Source organism: Dermacentor albipictus, chromosome 1 (assembly GCF_038994185.2).
Source record: "Dermacentor albipictus isolate Rhodes 1998 colony chromosome 1, USDA_Dalb.pri_finalv2, whole genome shotgun sequence".
In the NCBI taxonomy this organism is placed as follows: domain Eukaryota; kingdom Metazoa; phylum Arthropoda; class Arachnida; order Ixodida; family Ixodidae; genus Dermacentor; species Dermacentor albipictus.
Window position 1 is genome coordinate 285,521,146 of NC_091821.1, and position 18,206 is coordinate 285,539,351.

The following is an 18,206-nucleotide window of genomic DNA, read 5'->3' on the forward strand; positions in this document are numbered from 1 at the left end:
CAGGGACAACATGGCCACAATTAGTACATGACCCGGGTAGTTGGGGAAGTATGGGAGAGGCCTTTGCCCTGCAGTGGGCGTAACCAGGCTGATAATGATGATGACGATTATGATGGCCAAGACTGCCCCTCTGCGATCAGGTACCGCTTCTGAGATCACTGACTTTTTCTTGCGCTCCATCGTCTTTTACCACGGGGCTCGTCACGTTCTTCTGAGTGACCGCGGTAAGGTTTTTATTCCCCAAGTTCGCGAGGAAGTTCTTCGGGCCGCTGATACCGGCCACAAATATACTTTTAACTGTTATGCGCGAACCAATGACCTTACTGAGCGCTTCCACCATACGCTGTTTGACGTGATTTCCATGTACATACATCCTGACCACACTGACTGGGATAAAATTCCTCCTTTTGCGACATTCGCATATAATACTGCTACACAACGGACTACCGGCTAGAGCCATTTTTTCCTTGTGCATGGACGGTCTCCTTCCACCATATTCGACAGAGAATTCTTTTTAACACCACCTTCGCCTAACGCGTCCCTTCCAGAAGATTTTGCTGCCCGAGTTGCACATTGCCATCAAATCACCCGGCATAGCACAGAATTAAGCTACCCAACCTGAGCGCAAACGTCGCTGCGACAACACACGTCGTGACCTCCGTTTTCACCCTGGAGACCAAGTCCTGCTTTGGACTCCAGTCCGCACTCCAGGCCCAGTGATAAGTTACTTCAACGCTACATTGGCCCATACACCATTGTGCAGCAAACATATGCAGTGAACTATCTCGTCCGCCTAGTACACTCCGTCACTGACCAACGCCGCCGGAATGCCGAAATTGCTCACGTCTCGCAGATGAAGCCATTCACTCCCCGTTTAGATAATCTCTAATCTGCGGCCAGGCTGGCCGCTTCCATGACGGCGGGAAGTTAGTGTAAGCACTATTAACGTAATTCGTCGTATTCATTTGCACATAGCCATCATCATCATCTGCCCTGTTGTTCTTGGTGCATGAGCTGGGGCGTTGCCTTTGTTTTTAATAAAGCGCTGGACAGCTGGGTCGGTCTCGATCATATATATATATATATATATATATATATATATATATATATATATATATATATATATATATATATATATATATACATGATGTGTGTGTGTGTGTGTGTGTGTGTGTGTGTTACGGTGAAGAAGCTGACACGGAATAGAGGAAGATGAAATCTCTGGCCGTTTCCTGAGCGCCATATATAGCACTTGCAAATATACATTATTCTACACTCGTGGGCCTCCTTTCTTCCTGCAACATTTTGGTGGAGGTGCGGGGTACAATCACGGAACTTCGCAACGGACGTCATCTGCTTGCCGCCAGAATGGCAGATCAACCTACACAACCGACAACGCCTCAGCAGTCTATGCCAATGGTGAGCCTCACTCATCCGCGGGACGCGGACACATTTTGTGGCACGGACTACGCCGACGCCGAGGATCGGCTTGCGATGTACGACCGAGTGTGCGACAACAACAGGTGGGATCCAACATTGAAGTTAGCAGACCTCATATACTGCGCTCGTTCTTGACTTTTTTATGCATTTAAACCAACCAAGTATGCCAACCAAGTATGCATTTAAACCAACTAGTCAAACTATCTGCTTTCTTGATAGTATGAGAGGAACTGCGAAGAAATGGTGCGATACACACGAACCTAACCTAGCAAGCCTAGATGTCTGCAAATAAAAAATGCGAGACCTGTTTCGCAGACCTGTCAGTCATCGGTTGGAACCAAAAAGAGAACTTGCGTGGTGCGCTCAGACATCAACAGAACCCCTTGTCGTGCACATAGAGAATGTGCTGGCCCTCTGTCGCAGGGCAGATAAAAAAATCTCAGTGCCCTTCCACTCTGTGAAGAAGGATGACCAGCGAAGCTGTGTATGTGGTCCCCTTAATGTTATACTGCACCACCGCCATGGGTCGGCCCGGCATTGCATTATCTTCGGGATCGGCCCACGTATGGGGAGTGCTTAACGCCTGCTTCCCCTCAGCCGCGGGTCGGGCAGGTATTGCACTATCTTCGCTATTGGTCCACGTATGGGGAGTGCTTAACGCCTGCTTCCCCTCAGCCGCGGGTCGGGCACGTATTGCACTATCTTCGCTATTGGTCCACGTATGGGGAGTGCTTAACGCCTGCTTCACCTCCGCCACGGGTCGGCCGGGCATTGCACTATATCCGGGACCGGCCCACATATGGGGAGTTTTTAGCTTACCACGCAGATGACACGAAAATATCCTTGGACGGTAGATGTATACAGCTTCGCTGTAATACATGACCAAGGAAAACAAGATCGGTCACACACTAAAGGGTACTGCCGACAATGCCTTCAATCTCATGATGTGTAAGGAGTGTGCCACGGGGGATGCAATGATAAAGAAGTGTCGGCGCTTCGAACAAGCGGAGGTCCACCGCGTGGCTCAACCTCCGACAGATTGCCCAATACCGCCGCGACATCTTCATGCGAAGAACGCCGCGGTTCGTTGAGCCAATAGGACCGGAAGATATAACGCGCATCGTTTGCCGTGAGCTTGAGTCCATGACAACGCTTCCAGTTCGTTCCGACCGTGGGGAAAGCGTGCCCTCTATCTCGCTTATGCAAGCGGTTGTTCGGGAGGAAATAGCGATTTTGGGCATCCCATCTCTCGGTCCGCCATGCGAACACCTACCACATTTCTGCGGCCGCTCGCTTCCAGAGGCCAAGCTGTCCTCCATCGCAAGCCAGCTGACTGGCGCAGAGCGGATGATAGAGCGATATGTTTTAATTGTTCCAGTACAGCGCCCGTCAGTGCCGCAGCCACAGGTCGTCGCCTCCTCGGTGATCGTCTCCGAGTCACTACCGCTAATTGATAATGACAATCACAATCACGTTTATTTTTGCATCAGTAAAGTGTGATGATACGAAGGGGCGTGCGGAAAAAGCTGTCATTTCCACAGCCTGACAAAGCCGCAGGCACCCGCATTGGCGATTACAGCAGCAATAAACACAATAAGTTTATAACTTTTGAAATATTATACAGAAATATTGTGCAGGCAACAGAAGAAAGTTGTGTGGCAGAAATGCAAACTTACATAATCTTACAGATATGCATGAAATGTAAGCATATATTCCTACACAGACAAATGCAATCTTCTATAGAGATGCAAAAGAGAAAAAAAAAGCCCATTATTATGCAAATATTTTATTTGTAGGTGCAGAGCAAGGACGAACAAAGCAAACATACTGTTCTTTCTTGTCCAAAAAAGAAAGGGCAGCAGACCAAAAACAAAAAATTGTTTTGTTAGAAAAATCAACGAAATGAAAAAAAACAAGGAAACTTGTCTAGTTTTAAGTTTAAATAACTACAAATAGCTTTAAAGGTAGTGTTCACCAGTTGAATCGCTTTGCTGTGCAACCTATTTAGTAATCTTAGTAGTTTATTACAAAGCGTCTGTTGCCCATATTTAGTTGTTAGTGTTGGTACTTTCCAGCATTCCTTATTGCGTGTTGCACATATAGTGCTATTGTTTTCTAAGTTGGCAAGTTGCTTAACAAAGCTCGCTCCAGTGTTTAACTCTTGTTGATAAGCTCTACACAGTCAACAATCGTACAGTGTTGCGATTGGCCTAACTTTATATTTTACAAAAAAAGGAAGTGCATGAAAATAACCAGGGACATTTGCAATTAACGGTAGCAACTTTTTTTGAAAGACATGAACGTTGTGCACATTTTGTTGAGTGGTAGTAGACCAATCTAAATGGCAATAACTAAGCCGAGATTGAAACAAACTATTAAAAATCATCAGAACGTTTTGTGGCAGTAAATGGCGATTACGATAAACAATACCAATTACCTGTGACAGTTTTACTGCTAAACAATCGACATTTGTACCCCGGGATATGGTTTCTTGAAATATGACACCCAATATTTTAAAGCTGGGTACGATAGCGATAGGACAAGAATTTAGTAGAATCGGTTTATTAAGGACAACGTCTTTATTTTTACTGCGAAATATCATAGCTTTTGTTTTTTTCGTATTTAGCCTAAAACTATTTTGACATGCTCATTCATCTAATTTCTATAAGGTTAAATTGGCTTCATCAGTTAATTCATCAACTGAATTTCCTATTAAAAAGATGCTGGTGTAATCAGCGTAAATTAATTATATCATTTGCCGCAGAGTTTATAATGCTGATGTCATTATTGTACAGATTAAAAAGTAAAGGGCCCAATATGCTGCCTCGTGGCATACCACAATATACAGCAAGCAGACGAGAGATACCTTGATTTATGTCCACTGTCTAAACACGGTACTGTATATAGGATTTATTCAGGTGTGCAGCTTTGCCGCGGTAGCCATAGCGTAAACGTTTCTCAATTAGAACAGAATAGTTGATATGGTCCAAGGCCTTGGTAAAGTGTACAAAAACTCCCAAGACCAATTGTCCATCGCGAACAGCGGTTAAGAATAATTCTTTCTGAGTTAATAACGCAAGCTCAGTGCTGAGACCCTTACGGAAACCAAACTGGAACGGAGTTATAAGATCATCTTTCTGTTCGAATTGAATAAAGCGATTCAAAATTACTTTTTCTAGAATTTTCGAAAATGAAGGAAGGATTGATATGGGGCGATAATTACCCAAGTCATTTTTATTACCTTGTTTGTTACACGAGCTACTTGCCTTTGACAAGGGAAAAGAGCCTGGTTAAGACAGAGGTTAAATATATAAGAAACACAAGGGGGCTAGAAGATCGGCAGCATACTTAATAGGTTTATTCTGGAATCCATCGATGTCTTTTGCGTTACTCCTTACGGTTATTACTTATATCATTTACTTCAATTTCATTTACGGGTTTATTTACGGGTTCATCACGAATTGTCAGGCAATTGCACTTTCTCGGCGACTAGGAACATCAACGCTGGCAGTGCTCCACCAAGGTCCAGCGGCTGCCCGTCCAATCGTCGGTCCCGTTCGCCGCTTTTCGTCCCCATCTGCAACCGGTCGCTTCACTCCAGGAAATTAGGCAGCCAATCCGACCCGTCCTACAACTCCTCTGTTGAGCCTGCCTACACACGGAAATCTACTGGACGTTGATGGTGTTCCTGTTACATCTCTCGCTGACACAGGACTTTCCGTTATGAGCGCTGCTCTCCACCAAGGGCTCAAAAAGGTTCTGACGCTCGACGTACCGTGCACTGTGCGAGTCGCCGGTGGTAGTACTTCGCCTGATGCATCAAATAGTGAAAGTGACAACGAGACAAGGCAAAACAGGAAGACTACAGCCTCTGTGAATATCCTGATTGAAGGCTTGAGCCAGAAGCTTGCCGAAATACTGAGCCGACTGGGAACCCTCGAAGGCAAAGTTGACAAACACAACACAATCACAGAGGCAGTTGAAAAGTCAGTGGAGCTGCTTGCTTCCAAGTACGACGAACTCTTGTCAAAGATTGCCGATCAGCAAAATGAAATAGCTAAACTAAAGAAACAACTGAGGAACTGACTGAGAAGTTGACTGAAAAGGACACTGAGCTTGCCAGATTGAAAGAGTGTGTAGAAAGCGCTGAACAATACACAAGGCGCAGAACTGCAGAAATACACGGGATACCCGAAGCCCCTAATCAGGACCTTTGCCAAGTTCTGACTGACCTCAGCATAAAGCTCAACATACAGTCCCCGGAGCGACAGGTGATAGAAGCATTGCATCGGTTCAAGACACATAAAGATAAGATTGCGCCGATTACTGTTCGCTTTGTGGACCAGACCACAAGGCCCATGGGGCTGGCGAAAAAGCGCGCGCTGCAGGCAGGCAAAGTCTACATCAACGAAAACCTGACAAGGGCTCAGAAAATGGTGCTTTCGGAGTGTAAGAAGCTTGCAAGAGATCGAGGATTCAAATTCGTCTGGGTGAGCAACGGGAAAATCCTTGCCCGGAAAAGTGAAGGTGCATCGGTAATTAGTATCAACTCAGAGAGAGACCTCGGTAAACTAGCGTAATAGCTTCCTCTGGCTCATTTCGTGAGAGGAATATTCATGTAGAAACTGCTAAGAGTGAAGCACAATTAAACCACGAACTTAGTTTGCTACTTGTTAATATCAGAAGTTTCAACAAATACTGGGATGAATTAGGACTGAAGCTCAAGACTTCTGCGGTTCCGTTTGATATTATTATTTTAACCGAAGTTAACATAGATGCGCCGACAAAATGTACATTTATCCTGGCTGGGTATTCTCAATATGCACTGTGCCGCGAAAGTCGTAAAGGAGGCGGTGTTCATAGAAAATGTGTGGATGACGAATAGAACTGATGTTTGTTTTATTCATGCAGACTCTGTCTATTTCGAAAGCAAATACAGAGTGCACTTTATGCGCAATATATAGGCCACCGAATATGAATGATTTCTAGATGAGCTGTATACTTTTTTCTATAAGTACATGAATGAGAAGAACTTCATTATTGCGGGGGATCTTAAGATAGACACTATGAAAGAGACAGAAAGTATCACCGCTGATTACCTCGATTTGCTGGCAGAATTTCGACTCGTTAGCACAATTAATTAATGTACAAGAGAAGAACACTTAGGTGCTAATAAAACAAAGTCATCCATTGACGACATAATAATTCGTTTGCGAAACCAGCAATATGTTTCCGGAATTATCAAACAAAAACTAGCCGATCATTACTTTGTAGCGGTTGCAATTATGTCTAGCGATCATAGAACGGATGTGGGCATTATTGGAGGTTCTCTTTTAGATAACAAAAAAGTAGACCAATTAATTCATAACGTTAACAGGAGTTCCCTTTTACATTTGGATCACATCAGCTTATACAATAAAACTGTAGGAATCCTTCGCAATGTCTATAAACAGTCAACTAAATCTGTTAATATCAAAATAAAAAGCCCAGATAAGAAATGGATAACTCATGAAATAGCAGAGTTGTGCTGCGCGAAAGGCATGGCAGAAATGCAGGAAACAACCATACGATAAAGCGCTAAGAGATGAATATCGCGCATTGCGGAATCAAGCAACGGCTAAAATGCGACAGGCGAAAATATTTTTTTTTAATGCGACACTTTTTACTGAACAAATGTGACGGAAAGAAAACATGGGAGATAGCGTATGAACTAATGGGTAGGCAGGAAAACGCTTCCATTGATGAAACAGTAAAGAAGAATTTTCCAAAGGAAAATGTGAAGGTGCCCTGTGATATATTTAATGATGTGTTCTTGAATACAACAGAAAAGTTGAGAAACATAAATCAGTAGTCCTGCACCATATCAATTGAAACGAGCATGTGCGCATACAGCGTATCGGCCCCTCATATCAGCGGATGATCTATGGAGCATTATTTACATAATGAAACAGTTCAAGCCACCAGAATATGATGACATCCGCCTCAAAGATTCGCACAGGAACTTTGTCATTTTAAAAGACGTTCTGAACATACTGAACGGCATATTTGAAACTGACAAACTTAAAATATATTTTGTCAGGCCTGTGCACAAACACGGCAAGAAAGGCGACTTAATAAATTATAGGCCCATTGCAATAGTGTCGTCGATAGCACATATTATGGAAAAGCATGTTGCATACGTTATGCAATCATTCTGTGAAAAAATACTCTTTGAACAATGCTGCGCAATTTGGCTTTACAAAGAATAGAAATACCACAACACTTCTTGTAGAATTTTCTGATTATGTTTACATTGCAATAGAAAATAATCACGTTGTGTTAGCCCCATTCCTGGATTTAACGAAGGCATTTGACAGAATACATTATGCGTTACTACTCAAAAAATTACGCTCACTTGGTTTCCGCGGTCATTTTAAAAAGTTTTTAACAGTTATTTTACGAACAGGTTGCAGTGTGAAGCTTGATAATACGTACGGACATTTGAAGAATGTTACTTTCGGTGTACTCAAGGAAGTACACTCGGCCCACGGCTATTTAACGTTTATGTGTCTGATTTGAGTCTATTGCAGATTAAATCGAAAATCTTTCGATACACTAACGATACAGCGCTCGCACATGAAGTCACTGACTATTGTACTGACGTTAAAACGTTTCAAGCAGATACTGAAGTAAGTGATTGGTTCTCGCAAAACTTTATTTTCTTAAACCTTCGCAAAACAAAACTGACTTGTTTTAAAAATCCCCACGAAACAGTTTCTTTAATCCAACCACTGTACATGTCCCATTGTCGCCCATGTGATTCCGAAGCCATGCAAGTAGAGCGAACACTTCAATATCTGGGCCTCTATTTCGACCAACATCTCACTTCGAACGAGCACATCGTTGACCTCTCTAGAAAGATTAGGGCGGCCATGTTGCAGCGCCTTCGGGGGAAACCTTCGACGAGTAACCTACACAGCACTAATGGAACCTGTTTTAAAATATGGTATTATATTATATGGAGACTGTTCGGAATATCAGAAGCAAGCATTAAATGTCATACTAAAACGAATCGTGAACAGTATATCTTACGGTAACAAATTACACTCGCTAGACATGAAAGAGAAATACGATGATTTAGGCATCCTACAGATTCATGAGCTGTTTTATTTTGTTGTGTTGACGTGGTATTATTATTCAAATGAATATAAAACTCCTGTAAAAAAGATGTTACGTTGAGGAAAACAGAATGGTTTGTTAAACCACGGGTCTATCGTAATTATGGTAAAAAGATGCGCAATTACTATGTACCAGCTATGTTTAATGAAATTCCTGATGATCTATGTCTTGCAAACAACAAGAGAAAGATGATGACTGGTTTACGAGATTGGGGCGTAAATTTATTGCCTTCTGTATAGCTTTAATTGTTTTGTATATGTAATTTTGTGCTGTCAGATTTATCGGCAATGTCGCGTATCACATGAAATGCATGTATATGAAGTTTATTTTTTTAGAAGATTCTCCACCTGCTGCCTGACCAACCAACAAGCATAACATGCTTAGGCAGGTCAGAATTTGTGTATTTGTCTGCTGTATTGACAAATAAACTTTGAAACGTTGCAACTTTGTTATTGTAATGTGCACCGCACGAGTAACCGTGGGGGGCCATTATACCATTGTTTCGTTTATCGTCCTTGAACACAGTCCGCACGACCTCAACTTCTTTTCGAAACATTCTACTCAAACCGCAGGCGGGTTTGATGTTTCCCGCCACCAGCCAACGCCACATCACAGCGCTTACGTCCTGCGGAGGCTGTCTCCCCAAGCTGCTACAAATGTCTTCCTTGACGGCGAGTACGGCATACCACCACTTACTGGCGCTGTCCCGCAATATTACCCTGCCGAAAAGCGTAATCCAGATCATCGAAAACAGCATTCGCGTGCTGATACTCAATTTTGGAATCCGATATATATCCGCAAGAATCCAACCTGAGCGTCAGAAAGTTTACGCCATGCGAAATCTTCCCGTACCTTGTTCAACAAAAGATGTGCGTAGTGTTATGGGATTATATGCTCTTATTTCCGGTGATTAGTGAGAAAATTTGCCGACATCGCTTGCCCTCTCAGTGACCATATTAAGAACGATGTATCTTTCTGATGAAGACCATTGCAAGAGAAAGCCTTCTCTACCCTGATTGAGCGGCTTCGTCGATTCTGTCATCCTTCTGCGCCCACTGAAATACGAACTGACACACGTGGTCATGGTACTCGCTCAGCTTCAACAGGGCCAGGACAGTGTCATCGCTTACGCCAGCCGCCTTGTTTCCACGTCCGAGCCAATTTACACCATTAGTGAGAGGGAATGTCTCGCGCTCGTATGGGTGGTCATGAAATTTTGACCATGCTTTTTCGGTTGGGGCTTCTGCGTCGTGACCGATCATCACGCCCTCTGCTGGCTGTCCTCTTTGAAGGGACCAACTGGACACACGATGGGCATTGCGCGTATAAGAACATACATTTTCTATTACGCATAAGTCAGGGCACCAGCATAAAGACGCTGACTGCCTATTCCGCAATACCGTGGATCAATCGGACGATACCGATGCTGCGGGTTCCTGCCGATTCAGATATATCGAATTCCTGCCGAATCCCATGTATGTATATAGAGGGTGTCCTACGTAAGTTGAGCCAAACATTAAAAATACGCAAATGCCGCGTAGCTCGACAGAATCAACGTGATGTTGTTTGCCATCGCTTGGAGATACTCAGATTATTTTTTTTCATTCCGCTTAATTAGATCATTACTCTTCATTAATTAGTCAACTTTCCCAATATTATAAATGAATTAAAAGTGTCAATGAGAAAATTGAGAGCCACACGAAAAACTCCCGATACAGCTTGCTGTTGCTCGAAACCTGCTACATTAGTGTTTTTCTGAGTGTGAAAGACGCCCGCGGATACACGCAAAGTGCCGCGAGCGGCCAGTCGTGCGGCTTCTGCGAGACATCCAAATGTTTAATTGAACAATTCACCCAACTACGCTTTTAATTAATTACCTTAGGGCACATATTTTAATCTACGAATTGTAGCTAGCGAGTATGCAAGGCACATCAACTTAGAAAGAACTTTGAGGGTGGCCCCGATTTCAAAATACGCGTCGACAAACTTGCCGTAAATATGCATGCGCTTTTGTTCCGTCTACGTTTTAAAGAAAACGTTGTTTATGCATTAAAGCACAAGATTAACTGGAACTCCAATGCATTTCATCGGACACATTGAAATTCATATCTCGAAACTGGCGTATTGTTAAGAATTCCTTTTAAGTCGACATGCATTGCATACTCACTAGCTACAACCCGTAGATTGAAATATGTGCGTACAGTAATTATTTAACAAGATAATTAGAGTAATAACTTTATTTAGTCTATTAAGCATTTTGATTTTTCGCAGAAGTAATGGCTGCTTGAGTAACTTAGATAAAGGGTTAGAATCGCGCTTCTCTGCCAAAGACAATTAAAAAAATAATTCTAATAAAAAAAACACGCTGATAATTTACTATAGTGCTAGTTGTAGAGCAGCTTTAATGAACATATCTCATTTTCATATTACACGGTGTGCTGCCAATTGAGTAATTCCATGGCACTGTCCGAATCAGTAATCCAACCGGGGAAAACATGTGCCAGAAATGGAATATTTTCTTCGTTGTCACGAAGCACACTATTTTAGTTATTAGACAGGATATTTATCGGAAAACAGCTTGGCCCCAATTTCAGCCTACTTCTTCTGTGTTCATAGAACAGTGTTGGAGAACCCAAGCTTCACCGCGCAGCCCGCCTGCAGCAGCTGCCGTGACTCGCAGCCCCGCGCTCCGTGGCTCGAGAACCGCCATTAGGTCTGGCGCTGCTGTCCAGGCTGACGCAAGTCGATACGCGTACAAAAAGTAATTACCTTTCAGTGAATTCCCAGTCTATAGTGTGTCTATAGACAGATGTCATTAAGTTGTATCTCTATTTTAGTCAATTCACAATGTATAGTGTGTTTATAGAGAAAAGTCGTTGCGTTAATTCCCATCCTTGAGATTGTCTAGAGACAAAAGTCGCCTGCCCACTACTTTTAGTCATTCTATGGACAGTCTATGGACAGTCTACTGACGAAATGTGGTTAGTTGCCTATTTCTATTACTCTATTTCTTGTCTATAGATACCGTTATTGGGCAAGTCGCTAAGGCAACTATTTATTTTAGTGTACTCCTTGTCTATAGATGGTGCTTATATAAAAGTTGCTCAGGTGCTTAAGTCATTTTGAGATCTATAGATATTGCACACCCACACGGTTACATTTGTGGACTCTGTTTCTTTGTCAATCAATTATGGTTATTAGGATTTTACCAGAATAAGTTCAAGTAGCATTGATGCACGAGTTTCGACATGATCCCAGGTGGAGCCTATACGTCGGCAATGTTCACGCAAACGAGCCACACGGACGCGAACACCTTGGAGAAGCAGATCGTCGCTGCAAATGTATTATTTCTTCAGCGCTACTTCCCGTCTTTTTATTTGCTAGACAATCCCCTAAGCCAGGGCCGATCTAGGAGATAGTTGAAACAAAGCGGAGGCACACTGTAAGATAATTCACACCCTTGAAAGTCAAAAAGGGTGTAAATGTGTGTACAACTCACACATCTTAGGGTGTGATTTATATAACTGACACCCTAAAAGTGTGATTATAGACACATTTACAGCCTTTTTCACTTTTGAAGGTGTAAATTACTTTAGAGTATAGCGGAGATAGTGTGAAGGTTAGTATAAGCCACTGGTGTTGTATGCTTTTGACGTTACTCTACAGTATTTTTGTAGACTTTCATACATAGATGGCGCAACTTCCACACGTACAATAGTCAATTTGCTGACCCTCTTATATAACCTTTGTAGTGTAACGTACTCCAGGGTAGCGTATCGTACTGCTGCCGAGAAGTAACGGCGCCTGCCTATCGAAGCTCGACCGACGTTACTTATTGGGTAGCGTGGTGTTGTCGGCGGGCTGGAGGCATCCGGTAGACCATGGCGACCAAGCAAGGGCGAGACGATTTGCTAGTGCGAAACTTGCACGGTTTATTCAAAGGTAGTTGGAAGAAAATAAGAAAAGCATGAAGTATATAAAAGTACATTTCGGAGCCCCTTAAGTAGGCTCTCTACAAGTGTGGGCGGGATCTTGCTTCCGTCGATGTCACGTGACAGGCACAGAGAGAGGGCCCCTCCTCCTGCATTGCCGAGCAAGGAAAGGAGAAGTCAACCCTCATTTCGACGAATCCTGGTAGAAGGCCCTTTGTGCGCAAGGTGCCTGACGTTAACCATCGCAGGAGAAGTCAACCCTCATTTCGACGAATCCTGGTAGAAGGCCCTTTGTGCGCAAGGTGCCTGACGTTAACCATCGCAGGAGAAGTGAGCCCTCATTTCGACGAATCCTGGTAGAAGGCCCTTTGTGCGCAAGGTGCCTGACGTTAACCATCGCAGGAGAAGTCAACCCTCATTTCGACGAATCCTGGTAGAAGGCCCTTTGTGCGCAAGGTGCCTGACGTTAACCCTCGCAGGAGAAGTCAACCATCATTTCGACGAATCCTGGTAGAAGGCCCTTTGTGCGCAAGGTGCCTGACGTTAACCCTCGCAGGAGAAGTCAACCCTCATTTCGACGAATCCTGGTAGAAGGCCCTTTGTGCGCAAGGTGCCTGACGTTAACCATCGCAGGAGAAGTCAACCCTCATTTCGACGAATCCTGGTAGAAGGTCGGGCGAAATTCCTGTCGCACGTGGTGTCAGACGCTAACCCTAACAGTATTCACTCTCGAAACTTCCCCAGACAACCTTCTTAGGTGCCTTTAGCATGACTTTTAAGGCAGTGTAAACAAAAAGAACGCTGATGTATTGCGTGACACGTATTGAAATGAATGCGAATTTCAAAGAGAAACGGATGCCAAATAGACATCAAGCTAACAACAGACAGACTCCTGATATTTGTAACTGAAAACGCAGAATATGTTGTGATCATGTGATTGACTGGTGTCACGAATGTAGTGTGTGTGATTGGTTACGTGTCATATCGTTCTCATAGATACTTTTGACTGTTCTCACACCTTGGGTGGTTTCCTTGTGGATTGACATTCTACAGTATAGATTCATCGAAGCTTCCTATTCATGTTAAATATGTGCCAAACCAGCCAGCGCGGTGTCTAATCGTAAGTATGCCTTCGCTACCTAGCAGACGTGTGCTTTGAAGAATTCACGGACGCCCACTGGCATGTGTTGAAGCGCACGCACAGACCAGAAAACCCGTACTTATCGTCTGCAAGCTACTACATTTCAAATATGGAGCGCGGAAGAAATTCGGAAAACCTAGCACAAATGGTTCGGTAGAAAATAAGTAAAATAAATAAGACATTACAGCCCTTGGCTTCCAGGTCATCGGCTAAAATTACGGAAAAAAAACGATGAGCGGTGCATGACCGGAATGGTGATTTAATACAGCCGCTGAAAGTACCCACCAACGTAGAACCCCTAGTGCCACACCATGTAGCAGTGTTTGCAACGTTTGGATAAGAACTCGAAAGGATGGATATGTCCTCCGGAGCTTCTCGCTTGCACGCAGTCATTGTCGGCAACGAACAGCCGCGCTGCTGTTGGATGCCGGCTGAAGTGGTCGCCCCGAGATCACACTGCCCGCGGTGACGAGGTTCGGTAAAACTTTGCACGCCAAGGGCACCTTTCGTCCGCTCAGGGAATGTGTGACCAACCAGTACACGAATAAAGAGAATAGAAGGTAGTGAGCATTTAAACGAAGCCACTTACGGTTATTTCCTATGTCATGCACTGTCAGGAATACTGCTTTCTTCTCGAGGTTGTCCATGTCTCCCTGCAAAGAGAAAGCAGACTGTCACACAAACGTTTGTGGATAAATGTTTGAAAAGCTATAGGGCGTTACAGGAAGGGAACGAGCTGCTTATGGTGACCGGAATTACGGCAGCAGCAAGATCGTCACGCGTTTCCCGGAGACGAAGTTGTATTGGAGGATGGAGCGGCATCACCTGGCCTGCTTGATGTAATCAGCTTTTCCTGAATCAATGGCATTGCTACCTATTCTTGATATTTTCTTTCTTCAGTAAAACATCTATGTTGTAGAGCTACTTACATGCCTGTAACGACTCCGGATCTATTACTGTATTGCCCTTTTTTTTTTCTCACCAGTACTCTAAACATGTCTTGCTTACCTTGACCGCATCCGCTCTGAATCGCAGCGCTTCTGAAAAGTCGAAATGGGACTTTCTGGGAGAATATCAATGCATTCCATTGCAATGTGTTAAGGCATTTTCAAGACTTTCTCCAGCAGGCACATGCCTCTTGCGACACTGCGGTAAGTTTTCTTTTCTTGAGGCAACCAGCTGGGGCCTCAAGAGGCAAAGCACTGCTTTTTGTGTTACCGTACAGATTTGTCCTGGTAACTTCTTCGGTATTTCTAAATCCCCATAGTCTTTCTTGTTTGCCTCCTTTCCACTCAGTTCACTGTCTCTGTTTCACTCACCTTCTATTTTATGACTCCTGGTTGTCTATTTACGCTTTCAATTGACCTTTACCTTGTTGTGAACTTTCTTGACCTCTTTCTCCATATTGCGTTTTGATGCACAGATATATGCGCACTTCAGCCACTCATTTATTTTCATCTATGCTCGGTCCCGAGTCATTCTTGAGAACAAATTTTGCTTTGCACTTCTCTGACTTCAAAAGGACCTTGCCCAATGATGTCACCCTGCGCTGTCTCATTAGTGGTTTTGTCGCGAGCCTCCAAAGCCAATCGTCCCTCCGACCATTCGTTAACTTCAAACCTTAACAAGATCTCCGATTTTAAGCAGATACTTGCATTGGGGAATATTAGCGCTTGAACCATTGCTGCTTTCGAAATTCATCACACCACCTCGCCTTTATTGTAGCCCCGAGGCGCTCCCCGTTTCATCCTTGTTGTACTGCACTTCATACTTGAGATTACGTCGGTGGATATTTGAGCAGGTATTATATTCTTCGTTTATGCACACGCCTAGGCATGGGTATGACTGTGGGTACGACTTACTCAACGATATCACGTTGTTTTCCTCTCTTGACTAAAGAGTATGTTTCCCGATCTTGTAGTGCTAAAATTAAGGCCTAGATATGTCGCTTCACTGCAATGTATTCCCATAAGTCGGTAAACGTCTTGCACTGTCCGCTAGTAGCACTATGTCATCCGCATACATCCGCCCTCTTTTTCATCCTTTGCCCATTACGGAATGACAATCAAAACCGAATTCGATGCTTTCCAATCGTCGTTTTATGCCTGAACAACAGGGGAGACAGAGGAAATCCTTGCTTCAGTCCTCAGTGAATTTCCTCTAGCTGTCTGAATTTTGCGGCATCTTATACTCTTTTTACTTGGTTTTCCCTCTATATCAACCGAGCAGCTCCGCGAAGTCATCCTCTATGCTCTCGTGCTTAAGAATATTGTAACGATGTTAGTAAAACAAGGATATTTATTAAAGGCGAACTTGTGCCCACAAGTAAAAGTTACTGAGGACGTGCAGAAATCCGCGGCAGTCGCGTTCTCAAGCTGGGCTCGAACCGTCTTCCTCTTCTCGCGTGACACCTCGTGCGCGTGGCGCATGCGAGCCGGGTCCAACTGGCTGCCCGTGCCACGAAGATCGCTGCCTGTTGTTGCCGAACAACGCCACTGTAAGGCGTGCACAGTGCCCAATGCAAAGGGCGCGCAACTTGAATGTCACCAAGTTTGTCGTGGCATTATCCCCCTCCTTACCGCATCGGCCCGATGCGTGAGAGGAAGTAGGGGCTCCTGTGGGCGCTCACTTTTTTTGTTGTTGTTGCTGTGGTTCATGACCTCTCCTGGTAGGGTTTCATGCGGACAACATGCACAACTTCCGTGGAGTTGCGCCGTCTTGGGCTCTCGTGTCTAGCGGATTTCACTTCGTTAGTGACGTCGCTTATACGACGAAGTATTTCGTAAGGGCCGAAGTATCGGCACAGAAGCTTTTCGGACAGTCCACGGTGTCGCACTGGGGTCCATACCCACACCTTGCCACCGGGTTGGTAATGAGCTTCGACGGCGCTGGTTGTACCGCCTGAAGTCGATGCGTTGTTGGCGGCGTATTCGGTACCTTGCCAGCTGTCGTGCCTCCTCGGCTCGTTGCAAGAAATCATCTAGGTCAGATGAGTTATGGTTTTCTTCATCTAACGGCAACATAGCATCCAAAGTTGTGGATACTGCTCGGCCGAATACAAGTTCAAACGGGGTGACTCGTGTTGTTTCCTGAACGGCCGTATTATATGCGAAGGTGATGTATGGCAAAATTTCGTCCAGCAGCCTATGTTCAAAGTCGACATACATCGAAAGCATGTCGGTCAGTGTTCTGTTAAGGCGTTCAGTTAAACCGTTTGTCTGAGGGTGGTACGCCGTAGTTTTCCTATGATCAGTATGTGTCATTTGCAACAAGCATTTCATAAGGTCCGCAGTAAAGGCCGTTCCACGATCGGTAATAACAACTGTGGGAGCGCCATGCCTGGGCACGATATTGTGGACAAAGAATTTTGCAACTTCGACAGCCGTTGCATTGTACAGGGAATCAGTTTCGGCGTAACGGGTCAAATAGTCCGTGGCCACAACTATCCACTTTTTGCCTAAAGATGATGTTGGGAAGGGTCCAAGGAGGTCCATACCGACTTGTTGGAATGGGGCTTTTGGTGGCTCTATTGGCTGGAGGAGGCCGGCCGGTTTTACGGATGGAGTCTTGCGCCTTTGACACTCGCGACAAGTCTTGACGTAGTGCTGCACTGATGCTAATAACTTGGGCCAGTAGTATTTCAGACGAATCCTGGCGACTGTACGGCTCACGCCCATGTGTCCAAGTGTCCAGACGTCGGCTCATCGTGACAGGCATGCAAAATTTCTTCTCGCATAGATGTGGGTACGACAAGTAAAAACTTTGTCTCGCTGTTCTCGAAGTTTCTCTTGTAGAGGATACTTCCTCGCAGGCAGAACGAGGATAGCCCCCTAGAGAAAATACGCGGCAGTTGAACGTCGAGTCCCTCCAGGCGCTGTATAAGTGGAAGCAATTCCGGGTCATCTCGTTGTTGTTGAGCAATTTGTGACGCGTCAACAATGCCAAGGAACGGGAAATCCTCTTCTTCTGACACAGTTGTCTCGACGGGTGCGCGTGACAAGCAGTCGGCATTGCTGTGTTTCCTCCCGGATCGGTATACGACAGTAATGTCATACTCTTCAAGCCGAAGGCTCCATCTTGCTTGTCGTCCGGATGGATCCTTGAGATTCGCCAGCCAGCAAAGCGAATGGTGATCGCTGACTGCTCGGAATGGTCTACCATAGAGGTAGGGCCGAAATTTACATATTGCCCAAATGACTGCAAGGCACTCTTTCTCGGTTGCGGAGTAGTTTGCCTCTGCTTTCGAGAGCTTACGGCTGGCATAAGCAATTACTTTCTCCTGGCCGTTATTCCACCGCACTAGTATGGCACCGAGGCCGACGTTACTCGCATCGGTATGAACTTCAGTGTCGGCTGTCTCATCAAAATGGGCAAGGATTGGAGAAGCTTGCAGGCGTTTCCTTAACTCGTCAAAGGCGTCTTGTTGTTCGCTTTTCCACATGAAAGGTTGATCTTCTCTTGTCAGTATTGTAAGGGGCTCAGCAATGTTTGAAAAGTTTTCCACAAATCTTCTGTAGTATGCGCATAAGCCCAAG

General features: G+C 44.6%; 1 protein-coding gene across 3 annotated transcripts in view; it reads right to left on the reverse strand.

Annotated features, from left to right (window-relative positions):
* The window catches only part of LOC139054432 (uncharacterized protein ZK1073.1), a 337,898-nt gene that overhangs the window by 167,136 nt on the left and 152,556 nt on the right, over positions 1-18,206 (reverse strand). For all 3 annotated transcript variants that reach the window (XM_070531383.1, XM_070531381.1, XM_070531380.1), the window contains one exon: positions 14,261-14,324. In XM_070531383.1, coding sequence (XP_070387484.1) covers positions 14,261-14,324 — 64 coding nt within the window. The remainder of the gene's footprint in view (positions 1-14,260; positions 14,325-18,206) is intronic.